This window comes from Sphaeramia orbicularis, chromosome 20 (genome assembly GCF_902148855.1).
Source record: "Sphaeramia orbicularis chromosome 20, fSphaOr1.1, whole genome shotgun sequence".
Taxonomy (NCBI): domain Eukaryota; kingdom Metazoa; phylum Chordata; class Actinopteri; order Kurtiformes; family Apogonidae; genus Sphaeramia; species Sphaeramia orbicularis.
Window position 1 is genome coordinate 46,805,079 of NC_043976.1, and position 27,990 is coordinate 46,833,068.

A 27,990-nucleotide genomic window follows, 5' to 3' on the forward strand; every position below is an offset into this window, starting at 1 on the left:
GTCATATTCAGGTTGGTTTTGTTCATTTCTTCAGACTCGGCTTCTTCAACCTGAGCCTCGTTTTTATAGATCGATCCGGATCAACTCAGACCAGACAGGTGGGTTCACACTGCATCACATTCTGGTTGGATCAAATATTACTGATAATAGAATAATAACAATAATAATAATCCCATAATTACACCAGTCCAGTTTAGTTCTTAGTTTAGTTCTTTCCAGACACTTAGTCTTTTAGTTGAACTGTTCACTTTGGTGTTTGTGTTGAATTACTTCAGGTTAACGGTAACTCAAAGGTAAAACCACACTTGGTTCCAGTTCACAGTAAAACGCTGTACTTTAAAGTTACATCACCTGTTGCCGGGCAGATTATGGTTGAACACAGATGAGTCCTCTCACCTGGTTCAAACGTCGATGTAAGACTCTTAAATGTAACTGCACGGTCCAGAACCTTGGAACCCGAATGTAGACGGTGCACAGGGGTCCTACAGGTGGAATACCACCGACTGCCAGACTGCGGAGCTCTGGCATTAGTCCAGTGGTTCCAGCCTTTTCTTACTCCTGACCCACTGGAACATCACAAATTTCTGTCGACCCCAGACATTCAAAACAGAGACATTTTATTTGGCTAAAATTAATCTGTTTTTGATCCTGTAATAGTTTGCTGTACTATGTTGCAAATAAACATTAATTTTAGGCAACGTTTAGGCTGTATAATGTCAGTTTTTATTAGTAAGTTTTCATTTTTATCACTTACTAGAAATTTCAGGTGACCCCACATGGGGTCCAGACCCTAAGGTTGAAAAACACTGATATAAAAGATAATAAACACCGAATAGTGCTGTTGAGGTTTGACGTCTGATCCATTAAACCAGAGTGTGATCACATGACCTCGTAAATCAGCTGGTTAATGTTTACAGACGTCGTACGCTTCAGTTCAGTGTCAGTACAGAGGAGGAAGAGGAGGAAGAGGAGGAAGAGGACACGTCTACGAGGACGCCGTCCAGGTCCAGGACACAGTCTACCAACTCCAGGTGAGAAAGTCAACCCTAACCCTGTGGGCTTCAGCTGTTTCAGCTTCTGCACTGGTTTCATCTGAAGTCCGTACAGTTGAGTCTGATCCAAGGACATGAAACTGGACACAAAGCTCCAGATGAAGCACAACTCAGATCAGCACTACATGGAAGTCGATCTGTTTCATCCAAGCCCGGATTAACCATATGGGCAACTGGGCAATTGCCCAGGGGCCCGCGATGTCTGAAGGGCCCTGGGTAGCTCGGGCATAACGAAAATATCTGGTTATCTTTTGCTTATAAATGAAACTGTCCGCTGTCCGGAGCTATTGCACTGCACAGAAACCCTGCTCCTGCTGTCTGTGACCGTGAGCTGAGACCCTCTCCTCATTGGTCAGTCCAAAAAGCAAATCAGCTGTGACGCAAATCAACGTGCGTGCACTGAGCGGGATGTGAGACGTCAAGAACTATGCGACATACGTACGCGAATCAAAACGATGTTTACATTGCACTTTAACTCTCTTGTTGAATTCTGAGGTAACAAGTGGATTTCTGTTTAACTCTTTCTTCGCCAATGACGAGATTTTCCGTCAGTCCGTGTTTTCACTTTCATGCTATAGTTGGAGGTGTTGCGGATCATGTGAAATACTTTCCTTAGTCCAAAAACAAACAATTAAGCAGTTTTTTCGGAAAAATGAAGGACCGGGTTTAACGTTCTCGCACTGGAGTCTCCGTATCCCATGGCAACGCATCCAGCGGCAGTCACTGAATGGGGGGGGGGGGGGGGGGGCACGGAGCGACACGGAGAAAATGACAGACAGGAGGAAGAGAAAAGAGACATTTCTAGGGGACATTCAAGGAGAAGACAGACACAGACATGGGACAGACAAAGGACAGCTAGTGTTCATCTGTTAGAGTGAGTTCAGATTCAGACTGAGGACACAGAACAGATTCAGCTGTAGAATGTCAGCAGGGACACAGGTAAGACACTGTTTGATTTAGCTTTTGTATGAAATAAATAAATAAATACATATATTCATGCAAAGATAAATAACTACATGTCCATATAATTATTTACAGATCAAACACAGCAGGTGGTCCAACAGGAGGATGTGGTGCAGCCAAAGAAAGGCCAGAAATCTGCAGTATTTAGTGAATTTGTTTCTTTTTTTCTTGAAAATGAGGAATATTGAAGTGTTTATATCAAAAAAACTAAACTAATATGTTGTTACTTATAACTGATGTATGTCAAAGTGTAAAGTTTAGAAGGAACCTGGTGCTTTAGAAGATGTTTGGTCTAAAGTTTGGTGTGGATTCCACTAACATTTTGTGGAATAATGGAATATCTTAGAGCTGTTTGTTATTATTATTGTTGTTATAATTATTTTATTTTGTGATTTTGAATACAGTGTTACTGTTGGTAAAGAAGAAAGAGTCAAAAATGTAAATAGGAAATCAGTTTTATCTTGAAAATCAATGTCTTCGAAAAAATTCAATTTTCTCAGTTTTTTGCTCTAAATTCATTTTTTTCCTGAAAATGAACAATATTCAAATATTCATATCTCACGAACGAATGAAGATAGAATAAAATCGTTTTTTGTGTTTAAAAGTGAAAGTTCTGTTCTTTCTTTTGATGTATTCAGTGTTCACATACTCCTAACACAACATTTTCAGTGAGCCTCCAAAGATTAGTGAAAATGACCAAAAAGGCTGGCGCTGGCTACCAACTCACTGGAAAATGCTCTGGCAGGGAAAGAGTTAAAATTCATATCTGAGTCTATCAGATGATGTTTGTGTTTTGTCTGTGGGCTTTTTCTGACGATTCAATACATTTGGCAAAAAGTGTTCTTAAATATATACTGGATACTTTGGAAATGGTTTCTTATTTATTTTTTGTGAAAATGGAGGACACTTCCCTCTCTTTCTAATGTAGTGGATCAATTTTAGATTATACTGATGCTAATGTGTTTTGTTTTCATATCATCATATGCAAGTGAGTGGCCTTGACAAGAGGCTATAGTGGTGCACTTGTAGTTCTACGAACATTTACACATTTGTACATCAAAATGCATTTGATGATAGTTAGATATTGAAGTATGGGGTATATTTACATATATTCCTGGAATTTATTCTGTATTTTGCCAGATTATAGGGATCCTGGGGTTGTGATGATGGGGCCCTTGAATATTGTTGCCCAGGGTACAATGAAGTGTTAATCTGGCCCTGGTTTCATCAGATCTGAAATTAGAAAAGACACTGAATTTTTTTTGCACTGAAATTAAGTATCTGAATTTTTTCGGCGTCACATGACCGACCTAGTGTAACTCGATTGGCTGTCAGTTTGACTTCATATAGAATCATTGTTTTTCCTCGGTGTCCTGGATGTGTGATTGGAATTTTTTGTGTCTGAATGTTTTGCATCTGATTTTTTTTATCCTAAATTTATGAACATAGTAAAATTGAGAGACAAAAAAATCCAGACACTTAATTTCAGTGAATTAAAATTCAGTGCTAGACATTCAGTGGCTTTTATAATTCAAAATCTGATGAGACAGATTTATTCCATATCCAGGTATTTTTATTTTAATAATCTGAACACCTGGATCATATTTACTGATGTACTGATGTTCTTTTTAGGTTCTGGACTTCTAGATTCTATTAAATGTTATCAGTGTCAGATCTGATGTTTATTTGCTTCACGTTGTGTATTTTTATGTGTTGGATGAGTTTCATAACTTCAGCCTGGTACTTAAATGTCATTTCTGTTAAATATGAGCTAATGTTCACTTTTATTGGACATGTTACAGCCTGGCTTCATGGTTTTTCTCTGCAGTCAGACTCAGTTGTTTACGTGAGTGTTTTTAGTCAAAACAAAACTGCTGAAGCTGTCAGATTGTTTTATGATCCCTGTGTTGGAATGTCGTCAGGTCACATTTCATTTTTTTCAGACTGATGTGAATCAGCTGATCTGTGTTTACATGTCAGATCAACAGACTGAAGGCAGTAGTACTACACTGTAAAAAAAAAAAAAAATCTGTAATTTAACAGAATTTTCACTGTTTATTTGACAGATTTTTCCTGTATTTTTCAGATACAGGAAAATATCAATGAAATGACAAAAACAGACTGTGATTTTACATGTCAAATGGAAAAGAACAGGAAAAAACTGTAACTGTGAAGAACCATAAAATTTACATTTTTTAAAAGAAATGTTTTTTTTTATCACAGAAAAATACAGTTAAAATACATTTGCAAATATATCATAATTGCACAAATATTTCTTTCTATTTATGAGATTAAACTGTTAAAGTTTAATACTGTAAAAAATAAATAAATAAATAAAACGAGATAAAATTACTGACAGTTAACGGTAACAGAAGTATTAGTTCTGTCAGTTGAACTAGACTTGTTTGTTAATTGACAAATATCTTGTGTAATTACAGGAGGTTTCACAACAAAACTGTTGAATAAATGTATTTTTGTGAATGTATAACATGTATAAGCACTGATAAACTGTCCAAATACAGTTTTTATCAGTGGATTGGACAACTGAGTCTCACTGAAAATTATTTATATATATATTTATAGGGAATTGGATTGTTTTAATACGTGTAAATATTCTTTATTAAACATTAAAAAATAAAAAAAAAAAGCAAAATTTCATGTAAAGTTAGGGCAAAAAACTGTATTTGAATTATGGAATATTACCGTATTTTTACGAGATGGTTATTTTCTGTTATTTAACAGTATTTTTTCAGCCCCCCTGCTAATGGAATAATACTGGGGGTTTTTTTACGTTTTTTTTTTTTTTTTACAGTGTACAAAGAGTACTAACACTCATGTACATGTACTGCATTCAACAGCTGATACATACGTCATCAGGATAACCAGTCTGATCACATGACGCCATAAAACACTCAGACTAAAGGTTAAATCTTCATAAAACACAGACTTTCAGCTGTGAGTGAAGATGGAGGAAGATGAAGATGTTGGACGTACGGAGACGCCTCTGGAGCTGCGACAAAAACCTGGAGACACCAGGTAGGAAGTGCAACACACAACAGGAAACACTGAGCATCATCAGTTTAACAACCACAAACACACAACAACAACAACATTTAACACTGAATACAGCAGTGTTTTTCAACCTTAGGGAAGGGTTGGGGGTCAGTGGGTGTTATAAAGGTGTACAAGAAGGTGGTATGTGTATGTATATGTATGTGTGTGTGCGTGTGTGTGTGTGTATATATGTGTGTGTGTGTGTGTATATGTATATGTGTGTGTACAGATCTGTGTATGAATATGTATTTACATATATGTGTTATTGTATTATGTGTTTATATAAATCATATTATATTTGTTCATAATAATATAAAGCCATAAACCAAGTTATTTCATAATAAGTATCAGTCATATTATAGTATATACTCTAGATCTGATTAGACTAGGAAGGTTATTATTATTATTAATTATAGAAGGAGAAGGGCTGGAGTTTATAAGTTGTACTTCTCACTCCTTTTTTGAACATGTATGATATGTCTTAGGGTCGGGACCCCACGTAGGGTCACCTGAAATTTCTAGTGACTGATAAAAAAAATATATAAAAACTTAAAACTTACCTATAAAAATGTACAATATACAGCCTAAATTTAATCTAAAATTAACATTTATTTGCAACATATAATAGCAAACTAGTACATGATCAAAAACAAATTAATTTTAGCAAAAAAAAAAAAAAAAAAAACAGTCTCCGTTTTGAATGTCTGGGGTAAATTGGGATCACAAGCCCAAAAAAAAAAAAAAAAAAAAAAAAAAAAGGTTGAAAAACACTGGTTTAACCCTTTGAACACTGGTCTCAGATGTTTGTGGCACAAGATTTGATCAGTTTGAGAACGAACAGACTGTACCAACCAACTGAAACAGGGGATGGGAACAGGGAATGCAGTGTTTTTCAACCTTGGGGTGTCAAACCCACTGTAAATAATATCCACATAAACATATATTTTTAATAGACCATCCACACATCCACTCACTGTAGAAAAACTCCAGTTTACACTCTGTACATATCACACTGTTAATCCAGTGTAAATCTCAGCCCATTGTTGTCTGTGTCTCCAGTGGACGGTTCATCTGTATCGTGTCCAGGTCCTCATGTTGTTCTGGGTTCATGTCTGAACTGTATGTTGTGACCACTGTAAAAACTGAAGCCAATTTCCTTATATGTGTTCACACGGCCAATAAAACGGATTCTGATTCTGAGACTAAAGTTGGGAGAAAGCAGCAGAGTCCTGTCTGGGATTTATTTGAATACGACCACAGAGAAGAAGAGAAAAGAGACCACTGAACTACAACTGAACTACAACTGAACTACAACTGAACTACAACTGAACTACAACTGAACTACAACTAAAACTAAACTACAACTAAACTAAAACTAAAACTAAAACTAAACTACAACTAAACTAAAACTAAACTAAAACTAAAACTAAAACTAAACTAAACTAAACTAAACTAAACTAAACTAAACTAAAACTAAACTAAAACTAAACTAAAACTAAAACTAAAACTGAACTACAACTAAACTAAAACTAAACTAAAACTAAACTACAACTAAACTAAACTAAAATTAAAACTAAACTACAACTAAAACTAAACTACAACTAAAACTAAACTACAACTAAAACTAAAACTAAACTAAACTAAAACCAAAACTAAACTACAACTAAAACTAAACTAAACTAAACTAAACTAAACTAAACTAAAACTAAACTACAACTAAACTAAAACTAAACCAAAACTAAACTACAACTAAAACTAAACTAAAACTAAACTACAACTAAAACTAAACTACAACTAAAACTAAACTAAAACTGAAACTAAACTAAAACCAAAACTAAACTAAAACTAAACTACAACTAAACTAAAACTAAACCAAAACTAAACTACAACTAAAACTAAACTAAAACTAAACTACAACTAAAACTAAACTACAACTAAACTAAAACTAAAACTAAAACTAAACTACAACTAAACTAAAACCAAAACTAAACTACAACTAAAACTAAACTAAAACTAAACTACAACTAAAACTAAACTAAAACTGAAACTAAACTAAAACCAAAACTAAACTAAAACTAAACTACAACTAAACTAAAACTAAACCAAAACTAAACTACAACTAAAACTAAACTAAAACTAAACTACAACTAAAACTAAACTACAACTAAAACTAAACTAAAACTAAAACTAAACTAAAACCAAAACTAAACTAAAACTAAACTACAACTAAACTAAAACTAAACCAAAACTAAACTACAACTAAAACTAAACTAAAACTAAACTACAACTAAAACTAAACTAAAACTAAACTACAACTAAAACTAAACTAAAACTAAAACTAAACTAAAACCAAAACTAAACTAAAACTAAGCATTTAGAAAAAAAAAAAAAAGAAAACTAATAAAAACTAGCAAACCTGCTCTAAAAACTAATTAAAATGAACTGAATTAGAGAAAAAAAGTCCAAACTAAATGAAACTAAACTATGATGAAACATCTGAAACTATTAGAACCTTTGGTGTTGACGTGGTCTTCAGTTTACCGGCTGACAGACTGTGAGCTGTTGTTGTCCAGCATCGTACGTTACAAAAATGTCAATCATCTTCTTCTCTGAAACTACATTTCTGATTGACTTCAAACTTGGTCTACAGCTTCTGTATGATGATGGCAACAAAAGTTAGTGAAATTATTTGGATCTGGATCTGATTCTGGATTTGGTGCCACTTTGAAAAATGTTCCCATTCTAACAGATAGGAAGTGGATTGATCCAGTAAATCAGTATCAGTGATATCAAGTGTGAATTTGAATTTGTTACAGATCTGATTGAATATGACTAAAACATGGACTATTTCTGTAATAGAATAAATACACAGAACTGGGGCAGAATAAATGGATCTGGATACATTTACCAAAGCTTTGAATTTGGACGCTAAGATACAGGGACACTGGTCCGATTTTTTCTGTTTGTATCTGAAACCACTGATGTTTGAGGAGGTTTAATGTTCATGATGTGTTCACAGACACAGACCAGAGTCTGTGATGTCCATGAGGACTGACCGGTCCAGAAAAGAAGCTCCGGACTTCAGACCTGAACCTGGACCAGGATCAGGACCTGGACTTGGACCATCCCGGTAAGAGGTCTGACCAAACCAGGTTGACTCACAGGACCTGGTCTGTAGGTTCTTTATGTCCATAATGTGTTTTTAAAATGAAAATGACATAAAAGAAGTAAAAGATAAAACAAGACAAATAATAGAGAGAACACAAGCCAAAATGAAGAGAAAGATTTGTACTTTTTGTTTTTATTCATATCTGGTAGGATAAGTTGTAAATGGGTATTATCATATTAGTGTATAAAGGAAAAAGGATGTGTGATATTATTATTATTATTATTATTATTGTTATTATTATTATTATTATATTGACAGGAGTACATTAGTTTTTATTTCTTCCTACTCCTTTTCGAGCATGTGTAATTTCATTTCATTTGTTTTATTCATCTAATTTTCTTATTATTTTTATTTATTTATTTATTTATTTTTTCTTTGTTTGTTTGCTTATCAATCATTTATGTACCAGTACTTATATTTTGTAGGTTGATTTTTCTTTTGGTTTCACTGTCTACATGTTCAAAAGAAAGATTTCATTCATTCATTCACAAAACATCCACAATTAATTTTTTGAGCTCTTCTTTTTTTTCTTATAGTGGATAATTTTTTGGGCTGTTGCACCTCTGGGCCACCGTACAGATCAGATCTACAAAGACACAAAATATTTAGTAACAGGCAGAATATTGTTCAAATTACACTTCTCTGTAGACATTTGAGGTTATTCATTTCACCATCAGATTCACGTTTGTATCTGAAACCACTGATGTTTGAGGAGGTTTAATGTTCATGATGTGTTCACAGACACAGACCAGAGTCTGTGACGTCCATGAGGACTGATCGGTCCAGAAAAGAAGCTCCGGACTTCAAACCTGAACCTGAACCCATGTATGTCTGTCTGTCTGTCCGTCCGTCCGTCCATCTGTAGACCAAAATCCAAAACCAGAGAACGAGTCCAAACATGAGAGCAGAGAACAAACAGAGGAACCAAAGTCCAAAATCCAAAACCTGTAACAAATATGAGCGAGTTCAGAAAATAGAGCTGCATGGAATACAAACTGTGGAACAATGACAACAAGAAGCAACGACAAACTGTAGGAGAACATGAAGGACGGGGTCAAATCTGTAGACAGGTGGACAACGAGACACCGATGCAACAGATCAGCTGATCTGAAAGGAGGGAAGAACTGAAGTACCACAAAGAAGGACTAACACAAACACATAACAGACATGACCTTAGACACAATGTGAAGATGTGACAGCACACACACACACACACACACACACACACACACACACACACACACACACACAGCACCTAGCATTAGCATTCAGGATGGGAATCAATAAGAATTTAACGATTCCAATTCCATTATTGATTTTGCTTATCGATTCGATTCCTTATCATTTCTCATTGGGTGAAGGAATAAAAGAGTACAAACAGGTGTGTTTGCATTAACTGTCTTATATATTTCCATCTGCACAGAAAATAGAACATATACAGTATGAACAAATAATAAAAGCAGACGACATTTGGCCTGGTTTGGGGGGGGGGGGGCAGTGACAGTGAAACTACAGACTCTTTACTAATTCCTCTGTTGCTGCATTTCCACTACGTGGAACCGGTTCGACTCGGCTCGTCTCCTGTTGTTGTGCTCCTCATTTCCTTCCCCCTACCTTTGTAAACTTGTATTTGAGGGGGTACGACGTTTGTTGCCCACACCGGAACCAGAACTGGACCCAGATGACGGCCTGGTGTTCAGTCTGCCACTAGATTCACAAGCACCGCTGAGTAGAGAATCAGATGAATCACATGTGGACTCGACTCAACTCGACTCGACTCAGCCTTTCTGCGTTTCCATTACAAAAAAGGACCTGGAATCTGGTACCTGGTACTACGTTTTTGGTCTCACCTCCGCCGAGGTTCCAGGACTGGGGACCAGATACTAAAACATGATGTAAACACTGCAGAACACTGATTGGTCAGAGTCGTCTCTGTGCCCCGCCCTTTTATATAAAACAGATGCAGAAGTTTCCAGTAAATCTGTCAGTAGGTGAATCCACATGATGACAGTCTGTAAAACTACACCATGGTTTGTCCAGGAGGTTCAGACGCAAACATTCAGCAGGAGTTTGACCAGACAACAGGCAACCAGTGAGTTTATCAGCAACTGTGAGCAGAGCACACAGAAGTAACATGTTGCATCGCTATGACGACCAGGTACTGGAAAGTGGGTAGTATCCTGGAATGGAAACAGTCTGGAATAGGACCTGATACCAGACTGAGCCGGGTCGAGCCGGTTCCCTGTAGTGGAAACATGGCATATATGATGGACCGGACATTATTGAACATCAAATCATCAGATGCAAAACCACGTCTGTTTTCTGTGCAGGTTCAGATCAGTGTCTCCAGCGTCCAAGGGTCTGTCTTTAAAGAGGAGCTGGTCCATGGAGAAACTGGATCACTTCACAAATAAACCTGGAACTTCAGACACACCGAGTCCTACACGGTTAGTGCCTTGAGTTCACATTAGATGGTTGTTCATCTGTTTGTGGTATCAGGTTGTCCTGCTTCAGTGACTGCAGGTCAAATGGACTGATTTGTCAAATTAAAACTCAGGACATGTCATCGAGTTGTCGTGTTGCATTTTAAAACATTTTGGTTTGGTGCATCTGATGAACTGTTGGTTGTTCAGTCACTGCTGATGTTGTGTTTTGAAAGAATGTGCTGATATCCACAGAGACAGGAAGAGCACTCATGGTCCTGAGGTGGACCCAGAGTCCTGTCGTTTGTGTCAGAAGGTCCTGGGTGATCCAGTCTGGACCAGCTGTGGACATGGGTTCTGCAGACAGTGCATCACTTCATACTGGGACTGGTTGGGTTCATCAGGAGACTCATCCTGTCCCCAGTGTGAAGAACCATCCAGAACCAGAACCAGAACCAGAGGTGGACCACAGATGGACAGCACTGTACAAGGTAAGACTGGACATGAGTCTGGACGTCAGTGGATCTGAAATTATAATCATCCAAATACAGAAAGACCTGTCTTTCATATTGTACAACCTTATAATATGTTTATTAGGGTGGTCCAAAAAAAACGTTTTTCAGATTCTCTGGATTCGAACCCTGCATTTGGTTCCATATCTGGCCAAATTACTTCGGCCCAAATTTGATGCAAATTAATTACTATTCAGAGGTGTCCCAGACAGGTGCAGATGTCTCTGTATACTCTAACAGAACTATCCAAATGAATAAGGCATAAGGCAGATTAGAAGAATTTGTATTTTATTCTCCAAATCAAACTGACACTCACATAAAAATGTTCCTTAGAAAGTCCAACAACCACTGTTGGTTTATTGAAATGACCAAAAATGTTCCTGTGTTCTTTGACAACTTGTTGCCAGTACTGTTTGTGATCTGCATTTGTTGTTCGGCTCCAGTTTAAGTCTGGAATAAGCTCCGCCCCTCTGTCAGTGACATCACTGACAGCTTTAGTGGAATGCCCAGTTTTCTCCTCCTTCTGAAAGTCTGCATCATCAGCCCAGTCTACTGGAGGAACTGTTCCGAATGTTTGTGGCAGATCCAAAGGTTCAAACAAACGCATGGTGCTGGTGGAGACAAAAGCCCTGATCTGCTTCCCTTCACAATCTGATGGATGAAGGACATCCCAACGCTTTAGAGGAACCAAAGAACCTGCATTTAACATCATGGTGTCCACCATCAGCTGCTTCTGCTCTGGTGTCACAGAATGGACCACAACCAGTTCTACACTCCAGTACCACAGATGTGGGCGGAGTTACTTCATCCATATATTTACTCCAGTTCCACAGATGTGGGCGGAGTTATTTCATCCATATATTTACTCCAGTACCACAGATGTGGGCGGAGTTACTTCATCCATATATTTACTCCAGTTCCACAGATGTGGGCGGAGTTACTTCATCCATATATTTCACTCCAGTACCACAGATGTGGGTGGAGTTACTTCATCCATATATTTCACTCCAGTACCACAGATGTGGGCGGAGTTACTTCATCCATATATTTCACTCCAGTACCACAGATGTGGGCGGAGTTACTTCATCCATATATTTCTCGCTGAATCCCTCAGACCTTGGTTTTGCTAGTACTGCTCTTCTCTTACAGCTCAGCTTGTCTGTGCTGAAAACGAACAATTAGTTCATTTCCAGGAAACTTCCAGCAACTTGTGCAACCTCTGAAACATCTCCTTTTTCTTCCAATTTTTTTCCTAAATCATCTTTTGAATGACAAAACCTAATGCAGGGTTCTAATGGAGGTGATCTGAAACTGTATTTTTTACCAGGATTGTTGGACCACCCTAGTGTTTATTTACAAAAACACAAGAACAGCATGTTAAAGCCAAGGACAGGAAAGCCCTGCAGGGGGTCATAAAGACAGCCGAGAAAATCATTGGCGGCCCCCTGCCTTCCTTGGAAGACATTGGAACAATTAGAGGGCTAAACAGAGCAAGGAGGATTGTGAGGGATCTGTCACATCCAGGGAACAGACATTTCAATCTCCTGCCCTCTGGAAGGAGATACAGATCCCTACGGAGCCGGACAAACAGACTGAAGAACACCTTTTATCCATGGGCTGTCCAGCTCCTAAATGCATAATCTCCCCTCCTCCTGGGCATGTGCAATAACAATAGCAGTTTTAATTGTGTAATAATAGTTTTTATATATTTATTCTTCTTATTCTTCTTTTAACTGTATTTATTGTCTTTTATGCCTTTGAAATTCTTATATGTTTACACTTTATTTTTGCACTGTGGGTGGGAAGTACCACTCCAATTTCATTGTTTGCTTTTTGCACAATGACAATAAAGGCAATTCTATTCTATTAAAATGTAAAACATTCATTGTAGCTGGTTGTGTTTCATGCTTAATTTTCTGGTTTTAGAAGAACATAAGCTCATTCTGAGGAGCAGATGTGAACATGTAGCTGAAGGAACCGATGAAACAGGAAGTGGAACCAGTCTAAACCAGATCTACACTGAGCTCTACATCACAGAGGGACAGAGTGAAGACGTTAATACCCAACATGAGGTGAAGACGCTGGAGACAATTTATAAGAAGAAGATCATCCAAGACAAACCCATCAGGTGTCAGAACATCTTCAAAGTCCTTCCAGACCAGCAGAAACCCAGAGTGGTTCTGACCAACGGTGTCGCTGGAGTTGGAAAAACCTTCTCGGTGCTGAAGTTCACTCTGGACTGGGCCGAGGGTTTAGAAAACCAGGACGTCAGTCTGGTGGTTCTGCTGTCCTTCAGAGAGCTGAACCTGGTCAGAGATGAGCAGTACAGTCTGCTGACACTGCTCCATGTTTTCCATCCAACATTACAGAAGGTCACAGCAGAGCAGATCAGCGTCTGCAAACTTCTATTCATCTGCGACGGCCTGGATGAAAGCAGACTGTCACTGGATTTCAACGACTGTGAGGTGGTTTCAGACGTCACACAGAAGAAACCAGTCAACGTCCTGTTGACCAACCTCATCAAGGGGAACCTGCTTCCATCAGCTCTCATCTGGATAACTTCCAGACCTGCAGCAGCCAATCAGATCCCTCCATCATGTGTCGATAGGGTAATCGAAGTCCGAGGATTCACCACTGATGACAAGAAGGAGGAGTACTTCAGGAGGAGTTTCAGTGATGAAGATCTGTCCAACAAAATCATCTCACACATCAAGACTTCCAAAACACTCCACATCATGTGTCAAATTCCACTCTTCTGCTGGATCAGTTCCATGGTTCTGGAGCACATGTTGACTTCAGACCAGAGAGAAGATCTGCCCAAGACCCTGACAGACCTGTACTCACACTTCACCATGGTCCAGACAAAGAGGAAGAAGGAGAAGTATGAAAAAGGACATGAGACCAGACCAGAGGAGCTGACAGAGGCTGACCGGGAAGTTCTTCTGAAGTTGGGTAGATTGGCATTTGAACAACTGATGAAAGGAAACATCATGTTCTATGACGAAGATCTGGAGCAGTGTGGTCTGGACATCACAGAGGCCTTGGTTTACTCTGGAGTTTGTACAGAGATCTTCAAAACAGAGAGAGTGATGTTCCAGAAGACAGTCTACAGCTTTGTTCATCTGAGCATTCAGGAGTTTCTGGCTGCAGTCTACATCTACCACTGTTACACCAACAGGAACTATGAAGTACTGGAGGGGTTTCTGGAACGATGGGACCATAATTCAACACTGGAGGTCTTCCTCAAAACAGCCCTGGAGAAGTCCCTCAATAGTGAAAATGGTCACCTGGACCTGTTCATTCGTTTCCTTCATGGCCTCTGTCTGGAGTCCAACCAGAGAGTTTTAGAAGATCTACTGGGTCCAACAGAGATCAGTTCAAAAACAATACAGACAGTCATACACAACCTGAAGGAGATGAACACTGATGATATCTCTCCTGACAGAAGCATCAACATCTTCCACTGTTTGACGGAGATGAACGACCAAACGGTCCATCAGGAGATCCAAGAGTTCCTGAAGTCAGAGAACAGATCAGAGAAAGAACTGTCTGAGATCCAGTGTTCAGCTCTGGCCTACATGCTGCAGATGTCAGAGGAGGTTCTGGATGAGTTGGACCTGAAGAAGTACAACACATCAGATGAAGGACGACGGAGACTGATACCAGCCGTGAGGAACTGCAGAAAGGCTCAGTGAGTACTGATGTAAATATTAACACGTAGTAACATTATTTAACAGTTTGTGCAATCAGTGCCATTGTGTTGAATATTAAATTCTCTATTCCTGCTCTGCTTTGGTTTGTAGACTTTCTGGATGTGGACTCACAGAAGTTCACTGTGAAGTCCTGCTCAGAGCTCTGCAGTCCGATCCTTCTCATCTGACAGAACTCACCCTGAGTTATAACACTCACTTAAAAGATCCAGGAGTAAAGATACTGGCGACTGGACTGCAGAGTCCACAGTGTGTACTGGAGAAGTTAAGGTACAACATTCTGTTTCCATAAATTAGTTTTAAGATGGATTGATTCAGATCCAGTGATCTGGTGATATTATACATGAGGGATCAAAATTAGAGAACAATTCAGGATAACTTGATTTATTCATTGCTCAATATTTAAAGGTGTGGGAGACTTTTGTGACTAGTTTTTCCTCAGATCTGTCCATCCTCAGTCATATCCTCAGTTTCATGAATCTGTTGGTCTGTCTGTCATTCCTCAGCTCAGTCTGTCATTACAGTGAACAGTTTCTTAGTTCCATCCACCACAAACAAACCATGTGTTTACAGACAGAGCTGGGAGGGAACTGGGCATCTGAGGAATTTTGTTGTGGTGGAGTAATTCCAGCTGCGACGTTGAACCGATTGTTCATATAAGTTGTAAATATTATCCTGTCCAGTCTTTCATTTGTCTTTGGTGGATGGTCAGCCTTCCTGGTGGACTTGAATGAGTTTGTGACTTAGTAAAGATGTACTGTACTTTCTGGGCTATAAGTCCCACCTGACTATAAGCCACAGGTGTCCACGTTGTGACATGAGATATTTCCACAGACAGATGGTAAACAGACAGATGATTTAAATATTTATTTCCATCCCTTCACTGCTTTTTTCCAAACAGTGTCTGTACCACGGCAGTCAAACGTCAGGAACAGGCTGGTTCAAAACCCCAGAACAGTCACTGATCTGTCTCTTCCTCTTCCTTCTGCTCATTAAACCACTGCAGTCGTCTTCTTCAGTGTTGGAGCTGAACATCCTCAAAGGCTCCGTCACACCTTTTCAGTCTCTCTTCCGTTGTCCCTCATTGTCTCTTCAGTGCTGCAGCTCTGTTTCCTTCTTTACAGACACATTATGGAAGTTAATCTGTCTCATCAGATTTTGAATTATAAAAGCCATTGAATATCTGGCACTGAATTTTTTTTTGCCCTGAAATTAAGTATGTGATTTTTTTGTCTCTCAATTTTACTATGTTCATAAATTTAGAAATAACAAAACTTCAGAAGCAAAAAAATTCAGATCACACATCCGGGACAGCAAGGATAAGCAATGATTCAAGTCGAACCACAACACCAGCCAATCAAGTTACATTAGGTTGGTCATGTGACACCGAAAAAGTCAGATACTTAATTTCAGTAAAAAAAATTCAGTGGCTTTTATAATTCAAAATGTGATGAGACAGATTTACTTCCATAACACATCGATTGGTTTGAACTTCAAAGCTGCATCATATGCATTTCTTTGTGTTTTCCATGATGAGGGTTTGTGCAAAATGATTGTTCCAAGTTCAGCTTAAACCTTCTCCTCTTCATCACCTCTTCCTCCTGTCTGTCTCACTTTTGTGCTTCCTGTTAGAGCGCCCCCTGGAGGATGTTAGCCCGTTTAAACCTATACTCGAGCTGCATCGTTGTATAAGCCGCAGGGTTCAAAAGGAGAAAAAAGTAGCGGCTTATAGTCCGGAAAGTACGGTAATATTCTGGAAATCACAGATTTGGAAGAACCAACTTCTCTTGCTTTTGCTGACAGGGTCCTCCTTTCAGCCTTCACAGGAACACCTGCTGCTGGAGCTTTCCAATCCATGTATCATTCGTTCATTCGTTTTTCAATTTAAAACCAAAAATAAAGAAAACACTCATTTTTTTGTTTTTCATTTTCAAAACCACAATGAAAAACAGATAACAGTTTGTTTTTCCATTTCCCAATTTTGTGCTCAAATGAAAAATGGAAAAAACAAATAATGACCGTTTCATCCGATTTTGCTATTTTCAATATAGTTCAGTTTTCTGACCCGGAAGTAGTCATTACGAGGGAAAAAAATAAACAAACGGAATTTTCCGAATTAACGAGATACTGTTTTCTGAAAAAATGTAAATTCGGCTCTGTTTTTCTGAATTAATTAATTCAGAAAAACTGAGCCAATGAATTTTTGGTGTGAATGCAATACGCTTCCGTACGTATCAAACAGCTGCTTAATTATAGCAAAATATTCCTCCAGTCCGGCCAGGATTCCGTTTGTTTATTTTTTCCCTAGTAACGACTACTTCCAGGTCAGACAGCTGAACTATACTGAAAAGAGCAAAATCGGATGAAACGGTCGTTGTGCGTTTTTTACATTTTTCATTTGAGCACAAAATCAGGAAATGGGAAAACAAACCATCATCCGTTTTTCATTGTGGTTTTGAAAATGAAAAACAAAAAAACAAGTGTTTTTTTTTTGTTTTTTGTTTTTAAATTGAAAAACAAATGAACGAATGATACATGGATCGTTTCAGTCCCTTTAGGATGGCTCACATTCTTGTGAAGTCAGTGAAAAGTGGAAGTTCAGGAAGCCAGTTCAATAGTGTTTGTCAGAAAATGAAGGGAATTTGCCCCATGTGTCAGATTCACACAGGTTTCTGAAAGCGGTCTCTAATTTTGATCATTTTTTTATTTTTTTCATTTCTTTCCTAAGTTTTTTATGCTGTACATCAGAATATATATAATTCATGAAATCTGCTTAAAATACTGCTATTTTATTTGTGTTTGGATCATTTTAAAACAGGACAATACAGTAAATTGTCGGTTGTTCTCTAATTTTGATCTCCAGTGTATTTATGTGGTTTTTGCAGGTTAACGGACTGTCAGGTCACATGTGATGGTTGTGGCTTCCTGGCATCAGCTCTGAAGTCCAACCCGGTCCATCTACAGGAGCTGGAGCTGAGCAAAAACTTCCTGCAGGATTCAGGAGTGGAGCAGCTCTGTGAGGTTCTACAGATTCAGCAATCTGCACTGAGAGTTCTGAGGTCAGAGTTCCAAATGTTTCATGTAATTATTGGATTATTCAGGTTATAATGAAGTCAGGAAAAGGAAAACCATCCATCCGTCCATCCATGCTTTCGTTAAATTCTTATCGATTCTCATCCCTATGTATATTTTATTTATCTTATTCTAAACTGTAAAGCGCTTTGTGATTTTATCTGTGAAACATGCTGTATAAATAATATTTACTTACTTATAATCTACAGTAGTTTGGAATAGGGCTAAAAACTCTGTGGGTCTAGTTTGTATTTGTTTTAATGGATCACATCCAGGTGATGGGAAGTTCAGAATGCAGGGACAGTGTGTTTGTGTTTGGTGTTTGAAAAGCACGTGTTTTTGTCGAACATTAGACGTAAATAAAACACAAACTGAGGCGGACTTCAGAAATGGCATCATGCAAAGAGACAAAGGGAGGAAAAGAAAGACTGACAGATCATTTAAAGTTCAGAAATAATCCAAAAGTCCACCCCAGTCGAGCATTACCATGTGTTTGATGGACAGGTTGCGGTTCTGCGGTTTGTCGCAGATCAGCTGTTCTGCTCTGGCCTCGGCTCTGAAGTCCAGCCCCCCCCACCTCACAGAACTGGATTTGAGTGAAAACCCAGACCTGAAGGATTCTGGAGTGAAGTTACTGTGCGATGAACTGCAGAATCCACTGTGTCGACTCAAGACTCTGAGGTCAGTTCTTTACTTTTCTTGTACCTTTCTGCGTGTTATTGATCTGCAGCATGTGAAGGTTAAACTGAATGTATTTACACAGTTATGACTGCAACATACGAGCTGAAATATTTATTCTCAGACTGTAAACTGAGTACAAAAATGTGTTGCATATTTGTTGATTAGTTTTTTTGTCAGTCAGATTGTAATAATCAAAATTAAATGTAAATCCTGCTGTTAATGTAAAAAAAAGAAAAAAGAAAAAAGAAAGAAACAGTAAAAAAAACAAAAACAAAAAAAAACAGTATTATTCCGGCAGCTGGAGTGCCGAAAAAATACTGTTAAATAACAGAAAATAACCATCTCATAAAAATATGGTCATTTTCCATAATTAAAATACAGTTTTTGTCCTAACTTTACATGAGATTTTGCATATTTTCTTGACGTTTTAATGTTTAATAAAGAATATTTTCATGTATTAAAACAATCCAATTACCTATACATATATATATATATATATATATATATATATATATATATATATATATATATATATATATATATATATGTATATATGTATATATGTATATGTATATATATAAATAATTTTCAATGAGACTCAGTTGTCCAATCCGCTGATAAAAACTGTATTTGGACAGTTTATCAGTGCTTATACATGTTATACATTCCTCATACATACATACCTCCTGTAATTACACAAGATATTTGTCAATTAACAAACAAGTCTGGTTCAACTGACAGAACTAATACTTCTGTTACCGTTAATGGTCAGTAATTTTGTCTCGTTTTATTATTTATTTTACAATATTAAACTTTAAATTAACAGTTTAATCTCATAAGTAGAAAATAAATATTTGTGAAATTACAACACATTTGCAAATGTATTTTAACTGTATTTTTCTGTGAAAAAAGAAAAAAAAAATCTTTTAAAAATGGAAATTTTATGGTTATTCACAGTTACAGTTTTTTCCTGTTCTTTTCCATTTGACATGTAAAATCACAGTCTGTTTTTGTCATTTCATTGATATTTTCCTGCATCTGAAAAATACAGGAAAAATCTGTAAAATAAACAGTGAAAATTCTGTTAAATTACAGATTTTTTTTACAGTGTAGATAATTGATATATATTGAAATATAATTAATGAAAAGCTGTTTGATGTGTTTAGCCCTATACTTATACTATTCCTCATCTGCATCAATGACATCATTAAAGCCCTCCCCCATTTAGGGCGATCAAGAAGAAGACGACTTAGTCCAGGGGTCTCGAACATGTGGACCGGGGGCCAAATGTGGTCCACCAAAAGTTCCAATCTGACCCCTGGGATGTTTTTGCAAAGTACAAAACTTCCAGTCTTGAACTGAATGAAGCAAAAAAAAATAAAAAATAAAAAATGCTTGAATTAAGGAAAAAATGTTGAATTCGCAAAAAAAAAAAAAATCTTCAAAATCACTTTTGGGAACAGTACTTAATTGATCTTTTTATTTGCTAATTGGTCATAAATAATTCCGTGCAGTTTTATAAATATTCCTGTCATTCATATGTTGTTGTCCTTCCAGACTTGAATGCTGCAGTTTGTCTCAGATCAGCTGTTCTTCTCTGTCCATGGTGCTGAAGTCCAATTCTGCCCATCTACGAGAACTGGATTTGAGTAAAAATAAACTGCAAGATGTGGGAGTCGAACTACTGACCCCTGGATTAGAAAACCCACTGTGTCGACTGAAAACTCTGAGGTCAGTTTATGAGCTGTGTTTACAAAAGAGTTACAACACTTTTAGAAAGACAATCAAAACTATGGATTAGATTAGATTAGATTAGATTAGATTAGATTCAGTTAGATCATAATAGCCATTTGAAGGCAGTAACAGGACTTTCTTTCTAATTCTAACTCGTTGCTGTGTGTTTCTTCTAGGTTGCGTCTGTGCAGACTGTCTCAGATCAGCTGTTCCACTCTGGTTTCAGCTCTTCAGTCTAATCCTTCTCATCTCGTAGAACTGGACCTCAGTGAAAATGATCTGCAGGATTTAGGAGTGACTCATCTGTGTGTTTTTCTGCAGAATCCACACTGTAAACTGCAGACTCTGAGGTGAGTCCACAGACCAAACCCTGACCCCCATGTCCAGATCCTGTTATTAAAAATACAAAAGCTTCACACTGGAAAAAAAACAAAAAAAACCCCATAAAAAAACGGTAATATTCCGGCAGCAGGGGTGCAAAAAAAAATACTGTTAAATAACAGAAAATAACCATCCCATAAAAATATGGTAATTTTCCATAATTCAAATACAGTTTTTTGCCCTAACTTTACATGAGATTTTACATATTTTTTTGACTTTAATATTTAATAAAGAATATTTACATGTATTAAAACAATCCAATTCCCTATAAATATATATATAAATAATTTTCAGTGAGACTCAGTTGTCCAATCCACTGATAAAAACTGTATTTGGACAGTTTATCAGTGCTTATACATGTAATACATTCACAAAAATACATTTATTCAACATTTTTGTTGTGAAACCTCCTGTAATTACACAAGATATTTGTCAATTAACAAACAAGTCTGGTTCAACTGACAGAACTAATACTTCTGTTACCGTTAACTGTCAGTAATTTTATCTGGTTTTATTTTATTTTATTTTTTATTTTTTTATTTTTTTTTCAGTATTAAACTTTAAATTAACAGTTTAATCTCATAAATAGAAAAGAAATATTTGTGAAATTATGATACATTTGCAAATGTATTTGAACTGTATTTTTCTGTGAAAAAAGAAAAAAAATTCGTTTAAAAAAATGGAAATTTTATGGTTATTTACAGTTACAGTTTGTTCGTGTTATTTTCCATTTGACATGTAAAATCACAGTCTGTTCTTGTCATTTCATTGATATTTTCCTGTTTCTTAAAAATACAGGAAAAATCTGTAAAATAAACAGTGAAAATTCTGCTAAATTACAGATTGTTTTTTACAGTGTACAGCAGAAAAAGTTGCAGCTGGGTACCAGTCATGTGTTTGTCAAATTAGATTCAATTCACATCAATATTAGCTGAGCTCTAATTTTAAATGTGTGGTCAATGGGATTTTCAATGTTAAATGTAAATGTCCGCAGCTGTCCACACCACATCTGCAGAACCACTAAACTGCATCTGATGAGTCAAAACCCGACTCATTCTAACATTTCTGTCAGATATGAGACATACAGCTTATGTTGACTGCCAACTTGTTCAGTGATTAATCTAGGAAATCTAATTGGCATAGACAGTACATATGAACCAAGGTTATTATCGTTAACGAAAACTAACGAAATGACCAAAACTAGAATTGTAAAAACATTTTCGTTAACTGAAATAAATAAAATCTACACCGTAAAAAAAAATCTGTAATTTAACAGAATTTTCACTGTTTATTTGACAGATTTTTCCTGTATTTTTCAGATACAGGAAAATATCAATGAAATGACAAGAACAGACTGTGATTTTACATGTCAAATGGAAAAGAACAGGAAAAAACTGGAACTGTGAATAACCAAAAAATTTACATTTTTTAAAAGAATTTTTTTCTTTTTTCACAGAAAAATACAGTTAAAATACATTTGCAAATGTATCATAATTTCACAAATATTTCTTTTCTATTTATGAGATTAAACTGTTAATTTAAAGTTTCATACTGTAAAAATAAATAAATAAATAAATAAAACTAGATAAAATTCCTGACAGTTAACGGTAACAGAAGTATTAGTTCTGTCAGTTGAACCAGACTTGTTTGTTCATTGACAAATATCTTGTGTAATTACAGGAGGTTTCACAACAGAAATGTTGAATAAATGTATTTTTGTGAATGTATAACATGTATAAGCACTGATAAACTGTCCAAATACAGTTTTTATCAGTGGATTGGACAACTGAGTCTCACTGAAAATTATTTATATATATATATATAGGGAATTGGATTGTTTTAATACATGTAAATATTCTTTATTAAACATTAAAAAGTCAAAAATAAAAGCAAAATCTCATGTAAAGTTAGGGCAAAAAACTGTATTTGAATTATGGAAAATTATCGTATTTTTATGAGATGGTTATTTTCTGTTATTTTACAGTATTTTTTTGGCGCCCCCGCTGCTGGAATATTACTGTTTTTTTACAGTTTTTTTTTTTTTTTTTACAGTGTGGGGTCACGAGCCAAAACCACTGGTTTACGCTGCTCTTGTCGACAGCACTCATACGTCGTATGCAGCTGTTCGTCTGTTCGTCTGTTTCTAATTCAGTCCTTCTTCATTCATTCCAGACTCAGCTGCTGTAAACTAACACACATCAGCTGTTCGTCTTTGGCCTCAGCTCTGCAGTCCAACCCCATCCATCTGACAGAGTTAGACCTGAGTGAGAACAAACTGCAGGATTCAGGAGTTCAACAACTGTGTACTGGAATGAAAATGCCTCAGTGCAGACTGGAAACCATCAGGTACATGATCTGACATTTACTGATGTATTTGAGCTGGTTCATGGAGGATGTGTTGGGTGTGTTCTGTTCTAGGTTTTTAAGGCCTTGAGGTTATCATGATTGATTGACTGATTTATTAGGGACAGTGCATATTACTGAACATCTCCAGCAGTGTCAGCTGTAAATCTGTCAGATTGTAGCAGCAGTGTCATTTCCATCTGTAGTCTTTAGGCAGGTGACAGGAAAGACAGTGGACAAAAAGACAAAACATCCTAAAAACACACAGAACAACAACAGTGAGGACCATCTACTGATGGAACCAGGTTTGGTTTGCCTTCATCCAATGTTTAAGTTTTAATTTAAAGGAGGCGTATGACTGAGTCTGTTCTGTTGAGGTAAACTGTTCTAATACTCAGTTCCAGTGACTGACAGTGTAATTTGTCCAATAGTAGTGCACCTGCGTGGCCCCTCCCACTGACAGAGCGATGGCCCCTCCCACTAACAGAGCGGGATTTGATCAAATCTGTCAAAGGAGGAGGGGCCAGTCCATGCAAGACTTTAAATATCAGGCACACATTCTTAAAATTCACAAAATTATTAAAATTAAGAAATTTATATTTATAAAAACAAATGCTGTGGTGGAAATTAAATGGTTTAATGATTGGAGCTGTAGAAAGAAAACTGAGCTGAACTGAATTCATACATGAAACTGGACTTACTGAGCTGCGCTGTTTTCAGTTGTGTTACTCTTTACTTTGTTTCAGTTGTGTTACTCTTTACTTTGTTTCAGTTGTGTTACTCTTTACTTTGTTTTGGTTGTGTTACTCTTTACTTTGTTTCAGTTGTGTTACTCTTTACTTTGTTTCAGTTGTGTTACTCTTTACTTTGTTTCAGTTGTGTTACTCTTTACTTTGTTTCAGTTGTGTTACTCTTTTCTTTGTTTCAGTTGTGTTACTCTTTTCTTTGTTTCAGTTGTGTTACTCTTTACTTTGTTTCAGTTGTGTTACTCTTTTCTTTGTTTCAGTTGTGTTACTCTTTTCTTTGTTTCAGTTGTGTTACTCTTTTCTTTGTTTCAGTTGTGTTAGTCTTTACTTTGTTTCAGTTGTTACTCTTTACTTTGTTTCAGTTGTGTTACTCTTTACTTTGTTTCAGTTGTGTTACTCTTTATGTTGTTTCAGTTGTGTTACTCTTTACTTTGTTTCAGTTGTGTTACTCTTTACGTTGTTTCAGTTGTGTTACTCTTTACTTTGTTTCAGTTGTGTTACTCTTTATGTTGTTTCAGTTGTGTTACTCTTTACTTTGTTTCAGTTGTGTTACTCTTTACGTTGTTTCAGTTGTGTTACTCTTTACTTTGTTTCAGTTGTGTTACTCTTTACTTTGTTTCAGTTGTGTTACTCTTTGTCTTGTTTCAGTTGTGTTACTCTTTACTTTGTTTCAGTTGTGTTACTCTTTTCTTTGTTTCAGTTGTGTTACTCTTTTCTTTGTTTCAGTTGTGTTACTCTTTTCTTTGTTTCAGTTGTGTTACTCTTTACTTTGTTTCAGTTGTTACTCTTTACTTTGTTTCAGTTGTGTTACTCTTTGTCTTGTTTCAGTTGTGTTACTCTTTACTTTGTTTCAGTTGTGTTACTCTTTACTTTGTTTCAGTTGTGTTACTCTTTGTCTTGTTTCAGTTGTGTTACTCTTTACTTTGTTTCAGTTGTGTTACTCTTTGTCTTGTTTCAGTTGTGTTACTCTTTTCTTTGTTTCAGTTGTGTTACTCTTTACTTTGTTTCAGTTGTGTTACTCTTTACTTTGTTTCAGTTGTGTTACTCTTTGTCTTGTTTCAGTTGTGTTACTCTTTACTTTGTTTCAGTTGTGTTACTCTTTACTTTGTTTCAGTTGTGTTACTCTTTACTTTGTTTCAGTTGTGTTACTCTTTACTTTGTTTCAGTTGTGTTACTCTTTACTTTGTTTTGGTTGTGTTACTCTTTACTTTGTTTCAGTTGTGTTACTCTTTACTTTGTTTCAGTTGTGTTACTCTTTACTTTGTTTCAGTTGTGTTACTCTTTACTTTGTTTCAGTTGTGTTACTCTTTACTTTGTTTCAGTTGTGTTACTCTTTTCTTTGTTTCAGTTGTGTTACTCTTTTCTTTGTTTCAGTTGTGTTACTCTTTACTTTGTTTCAGTTGTGTTACTCTTTTCTTTGTTTCAGTTGTGTTACTCTTTTCTTTGTTTCAGTTGTGTTACTCTTTTCTTTGTTTCAGTTGTGTTAGTCTTTACTTTGTTTCAGTTGTTACTCTTTACTTTGTTTCAGTTGTGTTACTCTTTACTTTGTTTCAGTTGTGTTACTCTTTATGTTGTTTCAGTTGTGTTACTCTTTACTTTGTTTCAGTTGTGTTACTCTTTACGTTGTTTCAGTTGTGTTACTCTTTACTTTGTTTCAGTTGTGTTACTCTTTATGTTGTTTCAGTTGTGTTACTCTTTACTTTGTTTCAGTTGTGTTACTCTTTACGTTGTTTCAGTTGTGTTACTCTTTACTTTGTTTCAGTTGTGTTACTCTTTACTTTGTTTCAGTTGTGTTACTCTTTGTCTTGTTTCAGTTGTGTTACTCTTTACTTTGTTTCAGTTGTGTTACTCTTTTCTTTGTTTCAGTTGTGTTACTCTTTTCTTTGTTTCAGTTGTGTTACTCTTTTCTTTGTTTCAGTTGTGTTACTCTTTACTTTGTTTCAGTTGTTACTCTTTACTTTGTTTCAGTTGTGTTACTCTTTGTCTTGTTTCAGTTGTGTTACTCTTTACTTTGTTTCAGTTGTGTTACTCTTTACTTTGTTTCAGTTGTGTTACTCTTTGTCTTGTTTCAGTTGTGTTACTCTTTACTTTGTTTCAGTTGTGTTACTCTTTGTCTTGTTTCAGTTGTGTTACTCTTTTCTTTGTTTCAGTTGTGTTACTCTTTACTTTGTTTCAGTTGTGTTACTCTTTACTTTGTTTCAGTTGTGTTACTCTTTGTCTTGTTTCAGTTGTGTTACTCTTTACTTTGTTTCAGTTGTGTTACTCTTTACTTTGTTTCAGTTGTGTTACTCTTTACTTTGTTTCAGTTGTGTTACTCTTTACTTTGTTTCAGTTGTGTTACTCTTTACGTTGTTTCAGTTGTGTTACTCTTTACTTTGTTTCAGTTGTGTTACTCTTTGTCTTGTTTCAGTTGTGTTACTCTTTACTTTGTTTCAGTTTTGTTACTCTTTACTTTGTTTCAGTTGTGTTACTCTTTTCTTTGTTTCAGTTGTGTTACTCTTTACTTTGTTTCAGTTGTGTTACTCTTTACTTTGTTTCAGTTGTGTTACTCTTTGTCTTGTTTCAGTTGTGTTACTCTTTACTTTGTTTCAGTTGTGTTACTCTTTGTCTTGTTTCAGTTGTGTTACTCTTTACTTTGTTTCAGTTGTGTTACTCTTTACTTTGTTTCAGTTGTGTTACTCTTTGTCTTGTTTCAGTTGTGTTACTCTTTGTCTTGTTTCAGTTGTGTTACTCTTTTCTTTGTTTCAGTTGTGTTACTCTTTACTTTGTTTCAGTTGTGTTACTCTTTACTTTGTTTCAGTTGTGTTACTCTTTACTTTGTTTCAGTTGTGTTACTCTTTACTTTGTTTCAGTTGTGTTACTCTTTACTTTGTTTCAGTTGTGTTACTCTTTGTCTTGTTTCAGTTGTGTTACTCTTTACTTTGTTTCAGTTGTGTTACTCTTTGTCTTGTTTCAGTTGTGTTACTCTTTACTTTGTTTCAGTTGTGTTACTCTTTACTTTGTTTCAGTTGTGTTACTCTTTGTCTTGTTTCAGTTGTGTTACTCTTTGTCTTGTTTCAGTTGTGTTACTCTTTACTTTGTTTCAGTTGTGTTACTCTTTACTTTGTTTCAGTTGTGTTACTCTTTACTTTGTTTCAGTTGTGTTACTCTTTACGTTGTTTCAGTTGTGTTACTCTTTGTCTTGTTTCAGTTGTGTTACTCTTTGTCTTGTTTCAGGCTGAACCACTGTTCCATCACAGACACAGGCTGTTCTTCTCTGGCCTCTGCTCTGCAGTCTAATCCTTTCCATCTCAGACTTCTGGACCTGAGGTCAAACCCCTGCATTCATGACTCAGCGTTAGAGTTCCTGTCTGCTGGACTGAGTCCATACTGTGGACTGCACATCCTCAGGTATGTGATGGTGTAGAACCCAGCTCAGACTGAAGCGCAGCACCTAGCATTAGCATTAGCACATAGCATGCACTAGGAACAGTGAGCTGCCATTGGAGATGCTCCAGACCCAACTGCAGATCTGCTTTAACACAGCGCTCAGGTCCAGAACACCACCAGGCTGATGGTCTAATGGTACATGTACTGGTTTGAACCAGAGGACACAGATTAGGACTAATCTGCTGCATCTCATCTCTGGTAGCTGCAAAAACCAGAGGGTCTACGTCTGCTTCAATAATCAGACAAAATGAACGGTGGAAAAGAGATTTCATCTGGAGAATGTGGGAATAACACTGGTGAACCGCAAACAACATGAGAATAATTCTACAGAACTGGTCTGAATTCTAAAACCATGCTTTGTTGTTTGATGAACGGTTCCGTTCACGTTGACACATTTACGATGGTTCAGTCTGTTCGTCAGCATTAACTCTGAGACTCTGGTGTTAAAGGTGGTTTAGTGTGATCTGACCAAACCTTCTGATGCTGTAGAGGTGGTGTCTGACGCTCTGTCTCGTCTTCAACAGGTCGTAAACAGGGAGTAGACGGTCGTCATGAAGATGCAGATGAACGTGGTCTTGGAGTTTTACACTGGAAACAAACAATGCAGTAAATGAACAGTTCATTTGGTTTCTGTGATTTCACAGCAGAATGTGTGACGGTATTAAACTGAACTGTGTCAGTGAAGGAGCAGATCTGAAAACAGCTGTCAATCAAACAGGAT

General features: G+C 36.6%; 1 protein-coding gene across 2 annotated transcripts; it reads left to right on the forward strand.

Moving 5' to 3' along the window:
• On the forward strand, positions 1-27,986 carry LOC115411459 (NACHT, LRR and PYD domains-containing protein 12-like). 2 transcript variants are annotated; one of them, XM_030123591.1, is made up of 15 exons: positions 1-98; positions 918-1,031; positions 4,961-5,051; positions 8,089-8,199; positions 10,569-10,685; positions 10,917-11,152; positions 13,100-14,864; positions 14,977-15,153; positions 17,769-17,942; positions 18,460-18,636; positions 20,194-20,367; positions 20,547-20,720; positions 22,924-23,097; positions 27,057-27,230; positions 27,794-27,986. In XM_030123591.1, exons 3-15 carry the CDS (start codon positions 4,981-4,983, stop codon positions 27,798-27,800), a joined length of 3,531 nt encoding a protein of 1,176 aa, XP_029979451.1. In that variant the 5' UTR covers positions 1-98; positions 918-1,031; positions 4,961-4,980; the 3' UTR covers positions 27,801-27,986. The 2 variants fall into 2 exon arrangements, with proteins under 2 accessions (XP_029979451.1, XP_029979452.1); XM_030123592.1 differs by having other exon boundaries at positions 13,103-14,864.
• The last annotated feature ends 4 nt before the right edge of the window (positions 27,987-27,990 follow it).